At 43.7% G+C, this 14,526-nt stretch overlaps 1 protein-coding gene across 1 annotated transcript; it reads left to right on the top strand.

The window, feature by feature from the left end:
- The first annotated feature begins 3,553 nt into the window (after positions 1-3,553).
- On the top strand, positions 3,554-14,364 carry C1QTNF2 (C1q and TNF related 2). Its single transcript, XM_081846677.1, has 3 exons — positions 3,554-3,813; positions 10,945-11,196; positions 12,290-14,364. Exons 2-3 carry the CDS (start codon positions 10,953-10,955, stop codon positions 12,901-12,903), a joined length of 858 nt encoding a protein of 285 aa, XP_081702803.1. The 5' UTR covers positions 3,554-3,813; positions 10,945-10,952; the 3' UTR covers positions 12,904-14,364.
- Positions 14,365-14,526: the final 162 nt, after the last annotated feature.

Here is a 14,526-nt window from a genome sequence, read left to right as displayed (position 1 = left end):
CAAACCCCTACAATGCAGGAATCTCAATTGAAGCATTCATGTCTGATGGCCATCCAACCTCTGCTTAAAAACCTCCTGCTTCCATAACCTAAGGGGAACCATTCCATAACTTCATACTCAAGTCTCCTCCGGAAGTTATTTGTTGTCCAATAATAGTGATTGTTCTGGACAGTAGCTGAGTGTCCTGGAAGATTTAAGTGTCCCCTAGTAACCTGGCATTTTAATGAGACACTTATCCATTCTTCTACCTAGACCATAGAGATTAGCTACCGTATGTTTTTCCTATGATGATAGCAGAGGGGCATTGTTGGCAGATGCTAGATACATTTCATTGGCAAATATGCCCTAGTGATGTAGCTGTTGGGTCTTGGAAAAGGGAAACAATTCATTTTCCAACCTTATGCTTTTGAAGTTCTCCTTTGCTGTTTCCATTTTGAATTGGCATTTCTAAGACTTGGTTCCTCCCAAGGCCTGAGAATACTGGACATACGTCCTAAATGTCAGTAATTTCTTTTATTGAAATTAAATGTGAATCACCCCTTATAACTCGGGAAGAAAAAAATTGAAGGAAAATTGTCATTTACATGAAAGCTAACAGCACTAATTCTTGCCAGGTTTGAAGGGGAATCAAACTTTGATCTAGAGTTCTTTTGTATCCCAAAATGACAACCATTCACAATGAAAAGCAGGCTGGCCTTAATCATACTTGCTTAGTTTGTGCATTTCTGTAGAATTTGCATTTTCATGCAGTTAATGTGCAACACTGTTATTGCCTTCATACTGCCAGTCTGCTCACTGGAGGGCCAGTCCCCCAACCACCAAAACCCCATCTCCAGTTCCTCCCAGTGCTTCTGCCTTTCCCTTGCAGCTCAAGCAGCAGCCCTTTTCCATCTTCTCTGTGTTCATTCTCTAGAACTGGACATCCAACCCGCTCTATCCCCAAACTCAGTCCCTTGTGCAATCATTCCTCATGGTTTGCCATGCTATTGAAGTCTGCTGTCACTGCCACTGCCAAAACTCACATACTATTTTATCTTCTGTTGCCCTTATTATTGTAAGCCCCCTTTAATGTCCCTGTCCAACAGGAGAATTAATTTAAGGTTCAGCTTGCTTTGTGCAACCTTAAAGAAGACACAGTAGCCACAGGGTGAGAACCCATGTTGTCTTATGGGAAAACTCTCTCCCTCTTTACGCACAATTCTGCCTCTTGCAGTTCTGTTCATAAATGTAAATTTATTTAGTTAAAATTGCCTTGCCCGTTGTGCTCCAGTGAAGCTTGCTAAAATTTTGCAATGTCAAAATGAGACTGCAAGCTTTAAAAAGCAGCTTCTATTTTTTTGGCTATGAAACAAGTGCGTGTGAAAGACTCGCATTGCCTGAAGTGTTGTTTTAATACATACTAAATAGGTCACAATATAATTTCCTTCTCTCGTGATTCTATCATTTTATATATGTACTGCACAACATCTTGGTGCATGATGTTATCTGCAAAGTGAACTAGCATTAGGTAGAAAACGTGAGCCAAGCCTCTTCAAATGTTGGACTCTGCACAACCTGAATTATTTTGATAGGCTTGGTTGATGCTTCTTTTAGATCCTGGTATTGCTGCTTTTCGTTTATTTGATATCTGGGGGGAAATTTCTTTAAAAGGCTTTTGGCTGTACTAATAGGCAATCTCAATAGACCAGCTAAAATCCTGATGAAAGCAAATGTAGTCTAAGCTTAGCATTTTGTTTTTCTAATAGACATGGTTTATAGTATATTCTCTCTAGGGATGTTGCACAAACACTCCCAGACTTCAGAAGAGGGATGGGTCAGCACAATATGTACAGTTTTCCAGTAACTAACAAATATAGCCTGGATTTTATGGACATTGGAGCAAAGGGGACTTTGAGAAGGGAGCAGTTGAATCACACAAAAGAGGTGGAAACCTTATGCCCAGGATCAGAAAGGAGCAATTCAATACCCTTTGCATCATCTGCACAAAGTAGTTGCTGGTACCTGGATAAAAGGCATCACCAGTCTAAGGTGGGAGAGGACGCAACTGCAACCAGGTTGCACAAACTACAAAGACGCATGCATGCATGTGCAAAACCAAGGGTGGGACGATGTCATTCGCATTCACCATTAGAATTTAAAACATAACAGAAAAAACAGGCAAGATAGCATGTGTGGATGGTACATGGAGTTCAATCTATTGCCTACAGAAGAAAGGTATGTCCCCCAAGGGACATAAACTTCCTTTACCAAAGAATGTGTCTTATGCTGTTACTTTGCGTACTATTTCCAGACTGGTAGGTCAAATTTAAAGATGCGGTGAGCACAGCACAACTTATTAAAAGCAACAGCGGCAAGAATCCTTTTAGCCCAAAAATGGAAACAACAAGAAGTACCAACAAAAGAAGAGTGGCAGATGAAAATGATGGACTTTGCGGAACTGGCAAAGCTGACAGGAAAAATCCAAAATCAGCATGATCAAGTATTGCAAAAGGACTGGAGTAAATATATACGCTATTTGAAAGATTACTGTAAGCAATTAACATCGCTAGCAGGGTTGTATGAAGACTTGTAATGAAAAATTTTCTCCCTTTTTATATTTACTTAAAGCTTTTCACAATTAGAAAACACAGAAAATGAAATGATATACCGGTATTATAAAGGTTAACTTTGAAAGCCATGAAGTGGGAGAGAAGGAAGTTGCTGGGCTCTAAAGAGCCAAAGAGACATAAAGTGGATAACAATGATGTGATTGTATACAGTGGTACCTCGGGTTACATATGCTTCAGGTTGCATACGCTTCAGGTTCCACTAACCCAGAAATAGTACCTCGGTATAAGAACTTTGCTTCAGGATGAGAACAGAAATCGTGCGGTGGTGGCGTGGCAGCATCGGGAGCCCACATTAGCTAAAGTGGTGCTTCAGGTTAAGAACAGTTTCAGGTTAAGAACAGACCTTCGGAACGAATTAAGTACGTAACCAGAGGTACCACTGTATTATTATATTATTGTGTCCACATGGAGGATTTTTAGCAGCGCCCACTCATTGTTCTCCCCCTGCCAGCTACATCTCCTCCCCCACTTCAGAAGGTGTATCATTGGTCAATTTTCACTCACTTTTCACAGGAGAAAGAGTGGGACTTCCATTTTATAACTACCAGTGTGGACGTGCCCAAGTACATGCCATATGAGAGGAACTGTAAGCAGACTCTTGGCCAAAGCCTGGCTGAGATTTGATTGGACTGCTGCCTGAAGCCAGATAAAATAGCTGTCGGCTGCCAGATTCTGCCTGCCAGCCAAGCATGTTTTGGAGAGTCTCGTGTTGCTTTTAGGTGACCTTACACAAGCCAGTCTTCTGTCTGTGGGTGATAACACACAACTCCTGGCCCCCTTTAGAATTTCTGAGCTTCCGCAGAGCAGGGCTTTTTCCTTTTTCCTTTCTTCTTCTCAAGTATCCGGAGCCTTCCAAGCATTTAGCCACATGTGTGTAACGTTTTCTCCCCTGTCTCACGTGACACGAGGCAGAAGCTCAAACATTACACAATAATCAAAATATGCCTCTGGCAAAGCTGAGCCAAAAAGCTGAAGCCGCTGCAAGAAAGTGGGAATGCAAATGAAAGAAACCCATTTTTCCTAAGTCGAGCAAGGCATCTGAGAATGCAAAATCGCAAGCCCTTCGTTTAAAGGAAAGGTTTTGCAAGAATAGCTAGGAATCCCACAAAGCTGGACAACTATGATCTGCGGTGAAACATCTGTTTGAGATTCTTCAGCTTTCCTACTGGATGTCAGGATCTTTTTCTGGAAGACATTTGTGCTTGTGAGTACTATTTTTATTTATTAAAATGTTTTCTAAAGAAGACTTAACAGTCTTAACAGGCTTAACAGGCTTGATCCAAGGCTGCAATCCTAATCCCAGTTTCCTGGGAGTAAACCACAATGAATTCAGTACGACTTACTTCTCAGTAGGTATGGTTAGGCTTGCACTGTGGATCCCACTCGCACACTTATTCTCAGGAAAGTGTGCACAGGGTTGCAGCCCTGCAGCCCCCATACATGTTTACTCAAAAGTCAATCCCCTCGGGTTTCATGAGGGCACTGTCCCAGGTTAACAGTGCATAGGATGGCAGTCTTTGAATGGTTAATTCCTTGCAGACTGGATGGAACTCCTTAATCGAGCCAATTGCAAGTTAAAAAGAAGAATGCACTGGGGAAAACGCTGTGTTTAATTTATGAGAGTTGTCTGTCTGTGCAACCCTTGTAAAACTTTCCTCTTTTGCACAGAAACTTTGCAATAGGAAGAGTCCCAGGGAATCATTATGCTGGTTCAACAACAGCTAAGCTCCAACTTCTGAAACTGGGGGGGGGGGGGGGACAGGGACAGAGAGAAGGGCCAAGTTCATTCCTGGTATCGTTCTCTTCCCTCTTGCTGAACTCCACACCAGACAATTACTAACTACGGTACCCTTTTAGACTTGAAGACTCCACACTACCCTTAATGTGTTGTGTCAGGGGTGCCAACCTGAATAAAATATTGTAGGGGCCCAGGTAAGACCCGTCCCACATAACTGATCACATAATGTGGTGCATGCACACCATTTAAATGGTTTATTGGGGAGCCAAAGCCCCCTCAACCGCTAGGATATGGCTCTTATGTGTCATCTCACTGGGTTTTGATCACAGGATGTGCTGTTTTTATACGAACCTCCTAGCCCTGTTTCTCCTAGAGACCCCCCACAATTTTACCCCCCACAAATTCCAACAGTTTAGAAACTGTAGCCTCACAGATTTAGTCTGAAGTGGCAGTTGCCACGTAACCTTGAAGTATGACTTTGGGACATAGAACTTTTGCCTTTGGAGGTCAAATTAAAGTTTCTAATGGGATCAGACTGCTCCCCTTATCTACCAAACAAAAGCTCAGGTGAAGGGGGGCGGGGAAACCACCCTCCCATCTTTCCAAATAGCTTCAAATCAATAATAACAATTCAATTTCTTAGTACCCCTTCACCATTAGGTTCCGTTGTGGGTTACAACATTAGAAAGATACAAGATTAAAATGAGTTTAAACTATTTAATGTCAAGAATGGCTGGATTCATATTCAGTTGTCAAAGGATAGAATAAAGAGGGGCATCAAATCCTACAGTCTACAACCGAATCCAGCTTCTTTTTCCCCATTACTGTATTGCAGAGTGAGATTTCACCAACACCTTCCTTTCAACAAATAGGACTCGAGAAAATCAAAAGACAATAACAACAATTAATAGGACTTGTTAGGTTTCACAAGTCAATTCCTGTTCTTAGATCCTGCAGATTACCCCTCCCTCAGACAACTCTCCATTGGCAAGCTAGCTGGAACCTAACAAAAATGTAGACTTGGGCTGCAGTGCCATACCTACTTGCTGCCACTTTTGTTGAACTCAGGCTATGTACACATTAGTGGCTGAAAACACAATGAGGTGGTTTCCCACTGCTGTGTTTCAAGTTTCATTTGCACATTGCAAATGGAGATGGAGATGGGTGTCTCCACTCAACTCCCATTACCTGCTTGGTTTCCCCATGCCTGCAACCCCCCCTGGAAGTGGCTTTGTGTTTTCAAATCAGATGGAAGGTGGTTTGAAGGAAAAACGACCTACATATAGCAGCATTTCTCAGGAAACATTTTGCCTCACAACGACCCTGTAAAGTAGGCTAGGCTGAGAGATGGTGACTGGTGCAGAGGCTCGTGCCTGAGTAGGATTCCCTGTGCCTTGTCCGGCACTCTAAGCACAACACTGATGAGTCAACAAATAAATTATATCTGCGCTACTTTTGTTTTCGTGCTTTTTATTTCTTTGGAGGGTGGCTTTTATGGTTCATGTCGCAAATATAGTTGGACGGAGCTTTGTTTTCTTTTTATTGTCAGCTGCCTTGAGTAACTTTACGTTGTAAAAGACAGGATATAAATATTTATAGATATGAGCAACAGTGTCTGAAAAGGGAACTATAAAATAGCCCTTTTTAGCAAGAAGGATGGCAAATGTAGATGAATATCCCTACACAGGTTCCAGGGTTGAATCATCCTTGCTGTTACTCAAATTCAGCCCTGGAGACAGTGGCGTAGTGTGGGTTGTCAGCACCCGGGGCAAGGCAAATAATTTGCGCCCCCTAACCCATGGATTTGCGCCCCCTAACCCGTGGATTTGCCCTAACCCCAGATGTTGCGCCTGGTGCGGCCGGCCCCCCCTGCACCCCCCACGCTACGCCACTGCCTGGAGATCCTAGACTGAAAATTAAACCTTGGGAAGTTATCCAAAGAGCTGCATGGTTTTTTTGGGGGGGGGCGGTTATTGGAAAGGGTGTCTCAGATGTGGGTGAGTCTCTGTACAGTATTTAATTTCTTCAGCAATCAAGGATCCATTTTAGCTCTGCTGATTGTAAACGCTCAACAGAGTAGAAGGAGTTATGTCTCCACACAGATGATGGGAACCCACACAATGGAAAAAATTACAACTCCCCCCTCCCCATCCAATATGATTTATTCCCACCCCCTCAGTGACTTCCTGTATTTCTAGTTCTTTGCTTGAGGCATCATATGGATGTGCTGTTAGCCTGTTCAAAGATTCAGCTGCCTTCTGCTGAGCCAGGACACTGGTTAATCTTCCTCTGTATTGTCTCCACTGACTGGTAGAGTCAACTCAAGTTGAACACTCCCCCCCCCAAAAAAACCCACCCAGTTAAGGGGCTCCTTCTCAGGGACCTGGCCTGGGATCTTCATGATATGGTGCTAGTTTTAGTAACAAAAAAGTTTATTACACAGTCCCTAAAAAAACTGCAGTTTTCAAGTGATCAATAGAGGGGCATGGGGAGGTTTGAAAATTGTTGGATTACAGTGTTAGAGCTCAGATTATATAGGTGTCAAATGGCTCCTTAAACCAAGGTTACAGTTGCCAAAACGGAATGTCTAGCTGCTATTTGGGGGCAATGATTTTTAAAATGATTGACTGTGATTGATTCTCAGTTAAACCTCTGACTAATTCAGATGACAACCTTGAGCAAAGTTAAGAGCCTTGAGAATTTAAAGAAAAGTCACTTGATCCAGGGACAGTCCACAAATATATTGGCCTGTTCTGACCCCTTTTTCTTAATGGTGACTGCTCCTGCTCAGGCTGCACAGAAAAAAACATTTGGGTTCCAGAAATTCATTTCAATTGTGCAGATAAAACGTAACTGATAGAATTCTACAGGGTGGGGTATTAAGTGTGCGAAAACAGCCCAGATCCAACGATCCCCAGGCATGCACCTCCAGATGGTGGAGTTAACAGGCGCTATTCACTTGGCTGCAAGCAGTCAAAAGTCAGGTGCAAAATGTGCCTGATGCCTGGCTACTTTCAAACACCACTGGATTAGACCCTTCTTGCTTTGGAAAGAAAGAGTGCCTTATATGTAAGCTGGAAATCACACTGTGCATGAGAATTAAACATCTTACAAGTCTGTATCTCAAAGGCTTCAGCTGATGAGTTCCAGAGGCCGCTGGATCGAAAGCCAGTCCTTTTCTTGGACAGAACCCCTCTGCACCAAAAATAAAATAAAATAAAATGCAGTCATACCTCGGATTACAGATGCTTCAGGTTGCATTTTTTCGGGTTACAGACCGCCGAAACCCGGAAGTACCAGAACGGGTTACTTCCAGGTTTCGGCCATCACACATGTGCAGAAGCGCTAAATCACGCTTTGCGCATGCACAGAAGCACCGAATCGCAACCCGCACATGCGCAGATGTGCCGCTGCGGGTTGCAAACGGTGCGGGTTGAGAACGTGCATCCCGCACAGATCACGTTCACAACCCGAGTGTCCACTGTAAAATAAAGTAGGAAGGAAGAAGGAAGTGCATTCTTCCCACTGTTATAAGAAAAAACTGCTCCCTTCCCCTTATGGGGTATTCCAGAGCCCATATAGAGTCCTTAAGTGGGTTCCCTATCAGTAGCAGAAAATAACAGAAGCCAACCAGAGTATATTCAGAAGCAAAGCAGCTAGTAAGCCTGGTTTTTATTCAAGGAACTGTTGCAACATGGTCCTCACTCCCCACACGCAGGAGGGAGGAGAACCCTGAACAATGGTGCGCAAGCCCTTATCTAGACTTTTGAAATTGCCCACTCTGTAGCCCGAGACCACCACCCCCTAAAACATCATACATATATCACATTTCCATGCACTCTGGTTTCCGTCACGGTGTTCCGTTGTGCCAGAAGCGGTTTAGTCCTGCTGGCCACATGACCCGGAAAGCTGTCTGTGGACAAACACCGGCTCCCTCGGCCTGAAAGCGAGATGAGAGCCGCTACCCCATAGTCGCCTTTGACTGGACTTTACCATCTGGAGTCCTTTACCTTTACCTTTTACTACATATATCACAGAAGGAGGCAATCTACAGCACAAATCCTGCCTGCCAGGATACCTGATAATGGTCACTGATTACATTACCTGGGCAGTCTGGCAATTCTTTTGTGATGGTTAATACTTTAGTTCCTGAATCCAGGTCACAGGCTCACCCTATTCATACACAAATATGCCCTTAAGGGAGGATTTGCAAGCAAAAAAGACAATGAGAAGGCTTTCCCTATTTTCCTCCCTTCCTGCAGGGGAATATTTGAGGTCATTGGGAGAGTCAAAATGGCTTCAGGATTGCTCTCCCATACTATTTCAGACACATGGCTCATATATTTAGATATGTGTGCATTTATGAATATTTATTATATATTTGAGACCTTAAAATTCTTATAACACCACCATCCGTGCTTTCCATTCTATCCAGCAAATGTGGTTGGCCTTTAGATTCAGTGATGGCTCCTTGGCTCCTTTCTGCCCTGTTGTTTCTCAGCTGCTGGATTTCTCCGCCTAAGAAGCAAAGTTATAAATGCTGATATTACCACTGGCATAGTGGAAGCAACATATATTTATTCTGGCTTCTCGGTGCTTTAAAAATTAAGTCTGCCTGGAGGCTACAGCCCTTGACCTGGAAATTCTGACTGTAAAACTCAGATGTGTGTGTGGATTGGCTGTCATTGCTTAATGCTGTCATTCCCCGTGACGGGGAAATACTTTGCAGATGTCCAGACCTATTCACTTCTCATTACTCTACTTTTTTTACGGATCGAGCTCTGGCAGGTTTTATGTCTGAGGCCCCGGTTGTGACCCCTCCATCCCTCTGGCTAACAAAAGGGGCATGAGAATTCGATGAAGTTTATACATCTGGTTTTGAAAACGTACAAGGAGAGATGGTATTCAATAGGCACCAGCTTGCGTATTTCAGACATCAGGTATTACTACAATAATTGTGCAGTATTAATGGAGCAATTCACCAGTAACTGCTCAGTATGTGAAAAGCAGTTGCAAACAGAGGGAAATAGAGATTAGCCCCACCCCCAGCCTGCTTTTGCATGCTCTTAATCCCTAAATAACATTAATTTGTAACACATTTCTCCAGCAAGTGATCTGAGATGAGAAGATCCATGGCAAAGGATGCAGTGTGTGTTTCATTCCTGCCCCCCGCCCCCAAATATGCCACGCACACACAATTTACTCCCTACCAACCCAGATCTAAGGATAGGCTTGGGAAGTGATGAGTCTTATTTTTTATGTTCTGTTACTGGAATTTATCTTCCTCCCATCTCTACAGCTCAGAGCAGGAAATGACACCCATTCATATATATATAAAGCCAAATTCACATAGTACACTGTTCCATGACTTAACCATGTTTAAGATCAGAGTTTTATTAATGAATTGCATTTACCTTTCAAATGCATCTAAGATGCTGCATAATCATTGTTTTATCTTCATAACATCCTTGGAAGGCAAGTCACTTTTTCTTATTTCTCCTACTGTATTTTGTCCGTTTCCTGAAGCTGAGATTATGATGATAGCAATCTTAATGGTAATTGTAGTAATGCAACAATGCTTAGCATTTACATCACAGTCAAGAGTCCTCAAAGAACTCCATATAAATTATCTCCAGTAATCCCCTTACAGCAAATGGGAACTGATGCTTGACTAAAGCAACCTATGTAGTTCATATGTCTAAGAAGGACTTGATTGGCAGTTAGCATCATGGCAGTAGTTAAGAGCTGCCCAGGAATTTGGCAGTGAAGGAAGGAAACAGATAAAAAGAGCTGAACGTCAGCTTCCTGGCTCACACCAGCTTCCTCTACTTCTGGTGTGACCTGTTTAAAGCTATTTATTTTGCCCATGGCTGTGCTTCAAATTCAAGAAGACGATCCACTGTTGTTTAGTTGTTTAGTCGTGTCTGACTCTTTGTGACCCCATGGACCAGAGCACACCAGGCACTCCTGTCTTCCACTGCCTCCCACAGTTTGGTCAAACTCACGCTGGTAGCTTCAAGAACAAGCCCACACTAATTCAAAAGCACTTCTGTTTAACTTCACCTTCCTCATGCTGCAAACTCTCAAAATCCAAACAGCATTGGAAGGGCAACGTGACACCAGAAAGAACTAGGCGGGGATTTTGGCAGTCTGGGGAGAGGATGAATAAAAAGCTAAATGACAAGTTTCTCATTAAACCAGAGAGAATTTGTACACAAGGCTTCACAAAGGCTTTGGCATGTTAGGGCAGGCCACGTGTTGACTGGATATTGCTAACCCAGCCTTGGGTCTTTATTCCAGTGTGGCTGGCTCCCAGCACGACATCAGCCTCTGTTGCACTGCAGAAGATTCTGAAATGCTCTTGAGATAGATCAGGTTCATGTGCTGTGCCTAGCAGAACTGTGCCACCCAAGCAGCTCCGCCATCATCTGCCTGTATGCTCAAGTCAGCCCTTTCCCATCAAGAGCTCTTTGGACATGGACCTTGGGATGCATATGGATTTGAACCCTGCCATTCTCGTCTGCTCTGAACCTTGTGGCGCTTTCGTGTGCCTGCTGCAATACAAGCCCATAACTGTCTGCCTTTAATTTCTTACAGGCGTCACCATGATCTCCCTGGTTCTGTTTGTCTGGATTGTGCCCTGCGTGGCCAGTCAGCTCGTCAGCAGCTTTGCGAAAGCAGAAAGTCAGAAAGGTTCCAAGCAGGTCATCTGCAGCGTGCCAGGACCACAAGGCCCTCCTGGTGTGCCTGGAGCTCCAGGTTCCCCTGGGACGATGGGAAGGATGGGTTTCCCAGGAAAAGATGGACAAGATGGAAAGGACGGGGAGAAAGGGGAGACAGGGGAGGAAGGTAAGAGACTACTGCTCCCTTTTAAAGCTCAGTCTGTAGCAACAGGAAGTGACACAAAGCAGGAGCATCCAAATGGGTCAGTCCCAATGCAGTCCCAGTTGGGTGCCTACCTGCCCTTATTAATGGTGTACTGTTAAATTTTGAAGTGCAGGTACTTTTCATGACACTCCTAATAGCCACGTCCCTTCTAAACAAACAAAACTGGACTTTTTACCAGTGCAGCAGACATTACGTCTGCATGTTTGAATTTTTAGAGATCTTATTGTTTGAAAACTATGGTGGGTCTCTCTTTTTTTAGTCATGATGCTTGAGTTTCTCACGAGACTCTGGGAGAAACCAGGCACTAAAATGACACAGGTGCTAATATCTCACATAGTCTGAGCAAGGATGACGCTATAAGATGTGGCATTGTCTCTGAAAAATGGAACAACAGCATTATTATTATTATTATTATTATTATTAGCCAAGTGATTAGCCACAGTATTAAAACTGTGAAAGGGAATTATGGGGCAAAGAATTATGGGAATTATGTTTCTGCCTTCAAACAGGAGTCAGCGCTCCATCTTTTTCTGTTAAAAATAGTGGCGTGTATCCAACATTTCTGCTCAGCTCACACAGCAGACTTCCACATGTGTGACAGATTCCCCCTCCTCTCCCCTGTAGCCCCTCACCTGCCCCCAAAATCTGCTACAGAGGATTGAAGGACACCCCCCCCACACACACACACAGCAGATTGGGGGTGGCACAGGGAGAGGAGGGAGGAATTGTACTTGGTGAGCATGAGCGGAACTTTTTTGTGCAGGGTTGGATTCAAACCATGTTTCTAAAAGTCCAGAACCTATTTTGTGTGTGTGTGTTATCATGTATACTAATATTCCAGGCTCAGATACTGACACTTTAAAGCAGGGAAAGTAGCTAAATGTTGCTCTGCCCCCACACCCAATATAGACAGAATCTGTTATTGAAAGGAGTTCCTATTGCACATCCTGGACCACAGCTATTGCCCCTGCACGTAGCAATGTCTTGGAAACACCCTAAAACTCCAGTGGCAGCTAAGTGGCCAGTTACTTACGGAAGTCCATTTCTCTCCTAGGTCCACAAGGCAAGACAGGAAATCCCGGCAAGCCAGGGCCAAAGGGAAAGGTGGGAGCCATTGGCAAAGCTGGTCCTCGTGGTCCAAAGGGCCTGAAGGGGAACCCCGGGAAAAGCGGAGGTGTGGGGAAGAAAGGCCCCAAAGGAGCCCTCGGGGACCCTGGGATGCCAGGCCCCTGCAGCTGTGGGGCAAACAAAGCCAAATCCGCCTTCTCTGTTGCAGTGACCAAAAGCTACCCGAGAGAGAGGCTGCCCATCAAATTTGACAAGATCCTCATGAACGAAGGTGCAAACTACAACAGTTCCAGCGGGAAATTTGTGTGCAGCATCCCCGGCATCTACTACTTCACTTACGACATCACTTTGGCCAATAAACACTTGGCCATTGGGCTGGTGCACAACGGGCAGTACAGAATAAAAACGTTTGATGCCAATACCGGGAACCATGACATAGCTTCTGGATCGACTATCCTGTCCTTGAAGCAGGATGATGAGGTCTGGCTGCAGATATTCTACTCGGAACAGAATGGACTCTTTTATGACCCTTACTGGACAGACAGCCTTTTCACTGGCTTTCTGATCTATCCTGACCAGGAATATCTCAATGAAATATAAAGGGGAAACTGTTGCCAACAGCAACACCAGCCAACTCTAACAGGAAGTCGGACATGGAAAATGAGAGCTGCAATTATCTTTGAAATAGTCCCATCTTTGCAGAAGCAGTCTTAACCTGGACTGTGTCCCAGAGGCATTGCTATCACGTTTATAGATGATAAGCACATGGTGAGCACACGTTCAATTCCAAACATCTCTGAACATTGGCTAAGCTGACCGGGGCTGATGGGAGTTGGAGTCCAACAGAGTCTGGAAGGCACCATGTTGCCTATCTCAATCTAAGCCTTGATGTTTCTTTGTGTCAGTCTGTGAGCCCCCTTAAAGAATCAGCCTAGCTTATAAATTCTGAGCAGTCAGATTTTTCATCATTTGTGGCCAGTCGCCATTGCAATATAATTCCCCCCAAACCCAGTAAGGCAATCCAAGTATATGTTGAAACATATCCATTTACAGAATGACAAATTATAAAAAACTTTAAAATTGTAATGCCCCCTCCCCAAATCATTTAGATCAGTGTTTCCCAAACTTTCTCAAAAACAAAAGACCCAGTTTTGCTTATCTGTCCCAATAATCTGCATGTATTCTGAAACCTGTCAGGCACAGCCCCTCCTTTGGCTAATCTAATCAAGTCTCTTGTTCTCCATCTTAAATCAATGCAAACTCAGATGACAAGATTACTGGGTTTTTCTAAAGCACCTTTTGTTTTGCTCAGAATCTATCCTGATGATGTGTTCTGGAGAACTCCCAAAAGGTTGCCCACAACTGTGACATTTGGGTTGGTCCTAAGGAAAGTGTTGCTATCTGCAGCTTACTTATAGAAGCAATGAATGATCACGGTTCTCTGCCTAATGAGACACTAAGAAACCCCCAAAGGCAAACAAAAAAGGAATAATTTATAAAGAAAGATGGAGATGACCACATTATTTTAACAGTGGAAGAAAGATTATGATATTCAAAATCAGGAGCTCAACACTGAAGTGTCTTCAAGAGATCACAACACAGAATGATCAGAGAATTATTTTCCCTGAATCTTTTTGTGTCCCATAATTTTGTCCTCACAGCTACTGCAAATCTCAACTGAAGTTAGCTAGGTATGGTGGAATGTTGGGTTAAGGCCAAGGAAACTCGGGTTCAAATCCCCCCTTAGCTCACTTGGTAACTTTGGGCCCATCACTATCCCTCAGCTAAACCTACCTCACAGGGTTGTTGTGAGGATAAAATGGAGGAAGGGCTTTGAAATCCTTGGAGGGGAGACAATGTTGTTAATGAATAATAAATAATTGGTAAAGGAAAGAAGATAAATAGAAACCAACATGTATCAGCCACTTTAGGCTTTAATGTTGTATGCATACTGCCACCTAGTGACTACCATCTTCATTGCAAAAGGTGCTGCCTGAACAATACAATTTTGCAACCAAGCACTGGTGTTTTCACAAGTCAATAAAAGTGCCCTTTAACATGTTCACTGCACGTACAAGCAAACGATGCCACGCAGTTTTAAATGTACAGAAATCCATGTATGTTTTTTCCCATCAGCTGAGGGTGGGTGGCTTTCCATTTGCATTTTCAACCCTTAGGAACGTTTTGTCAGTGCTTCCCGATATGAACCTTACATAACAAATG

The sequence above is a fragment of the Podarcis erhardii genome (assembly GCF_964252035.2).
Source record: "Podarcis erhardii genome assembly, chromosome: 2".
NCBI lineage: Eukaryota > Metazoa > Chordata > Lepidosauria > Squamata > Lacertidae > Podarcis > Podarcis erhardii.
Note: the sequence above shows the minus strand (reverse complement) of the source record. Positions and strands in the feature narration are given on the sequence as shown.

What these genes read in the sequence shown, in the direction of transcription:
- C1QTNF2 (XM_081846677.1), top strand. Translation starts at nt 10,953, where the DNA reads ATGATCTCCCTGGTTCTGTTTGTCTGGATTGTGCCCTGCGTGGCCAGT. An exon ending in AGGGGAGACAGGGGAGGAAG is followed by an intron (nt 11,197 to 12,289) that starts GTAAGAGACTAC and finishes TTTCTCTCCTAG; the next exon opens with GTCCACAAGGCAAGACAGGA.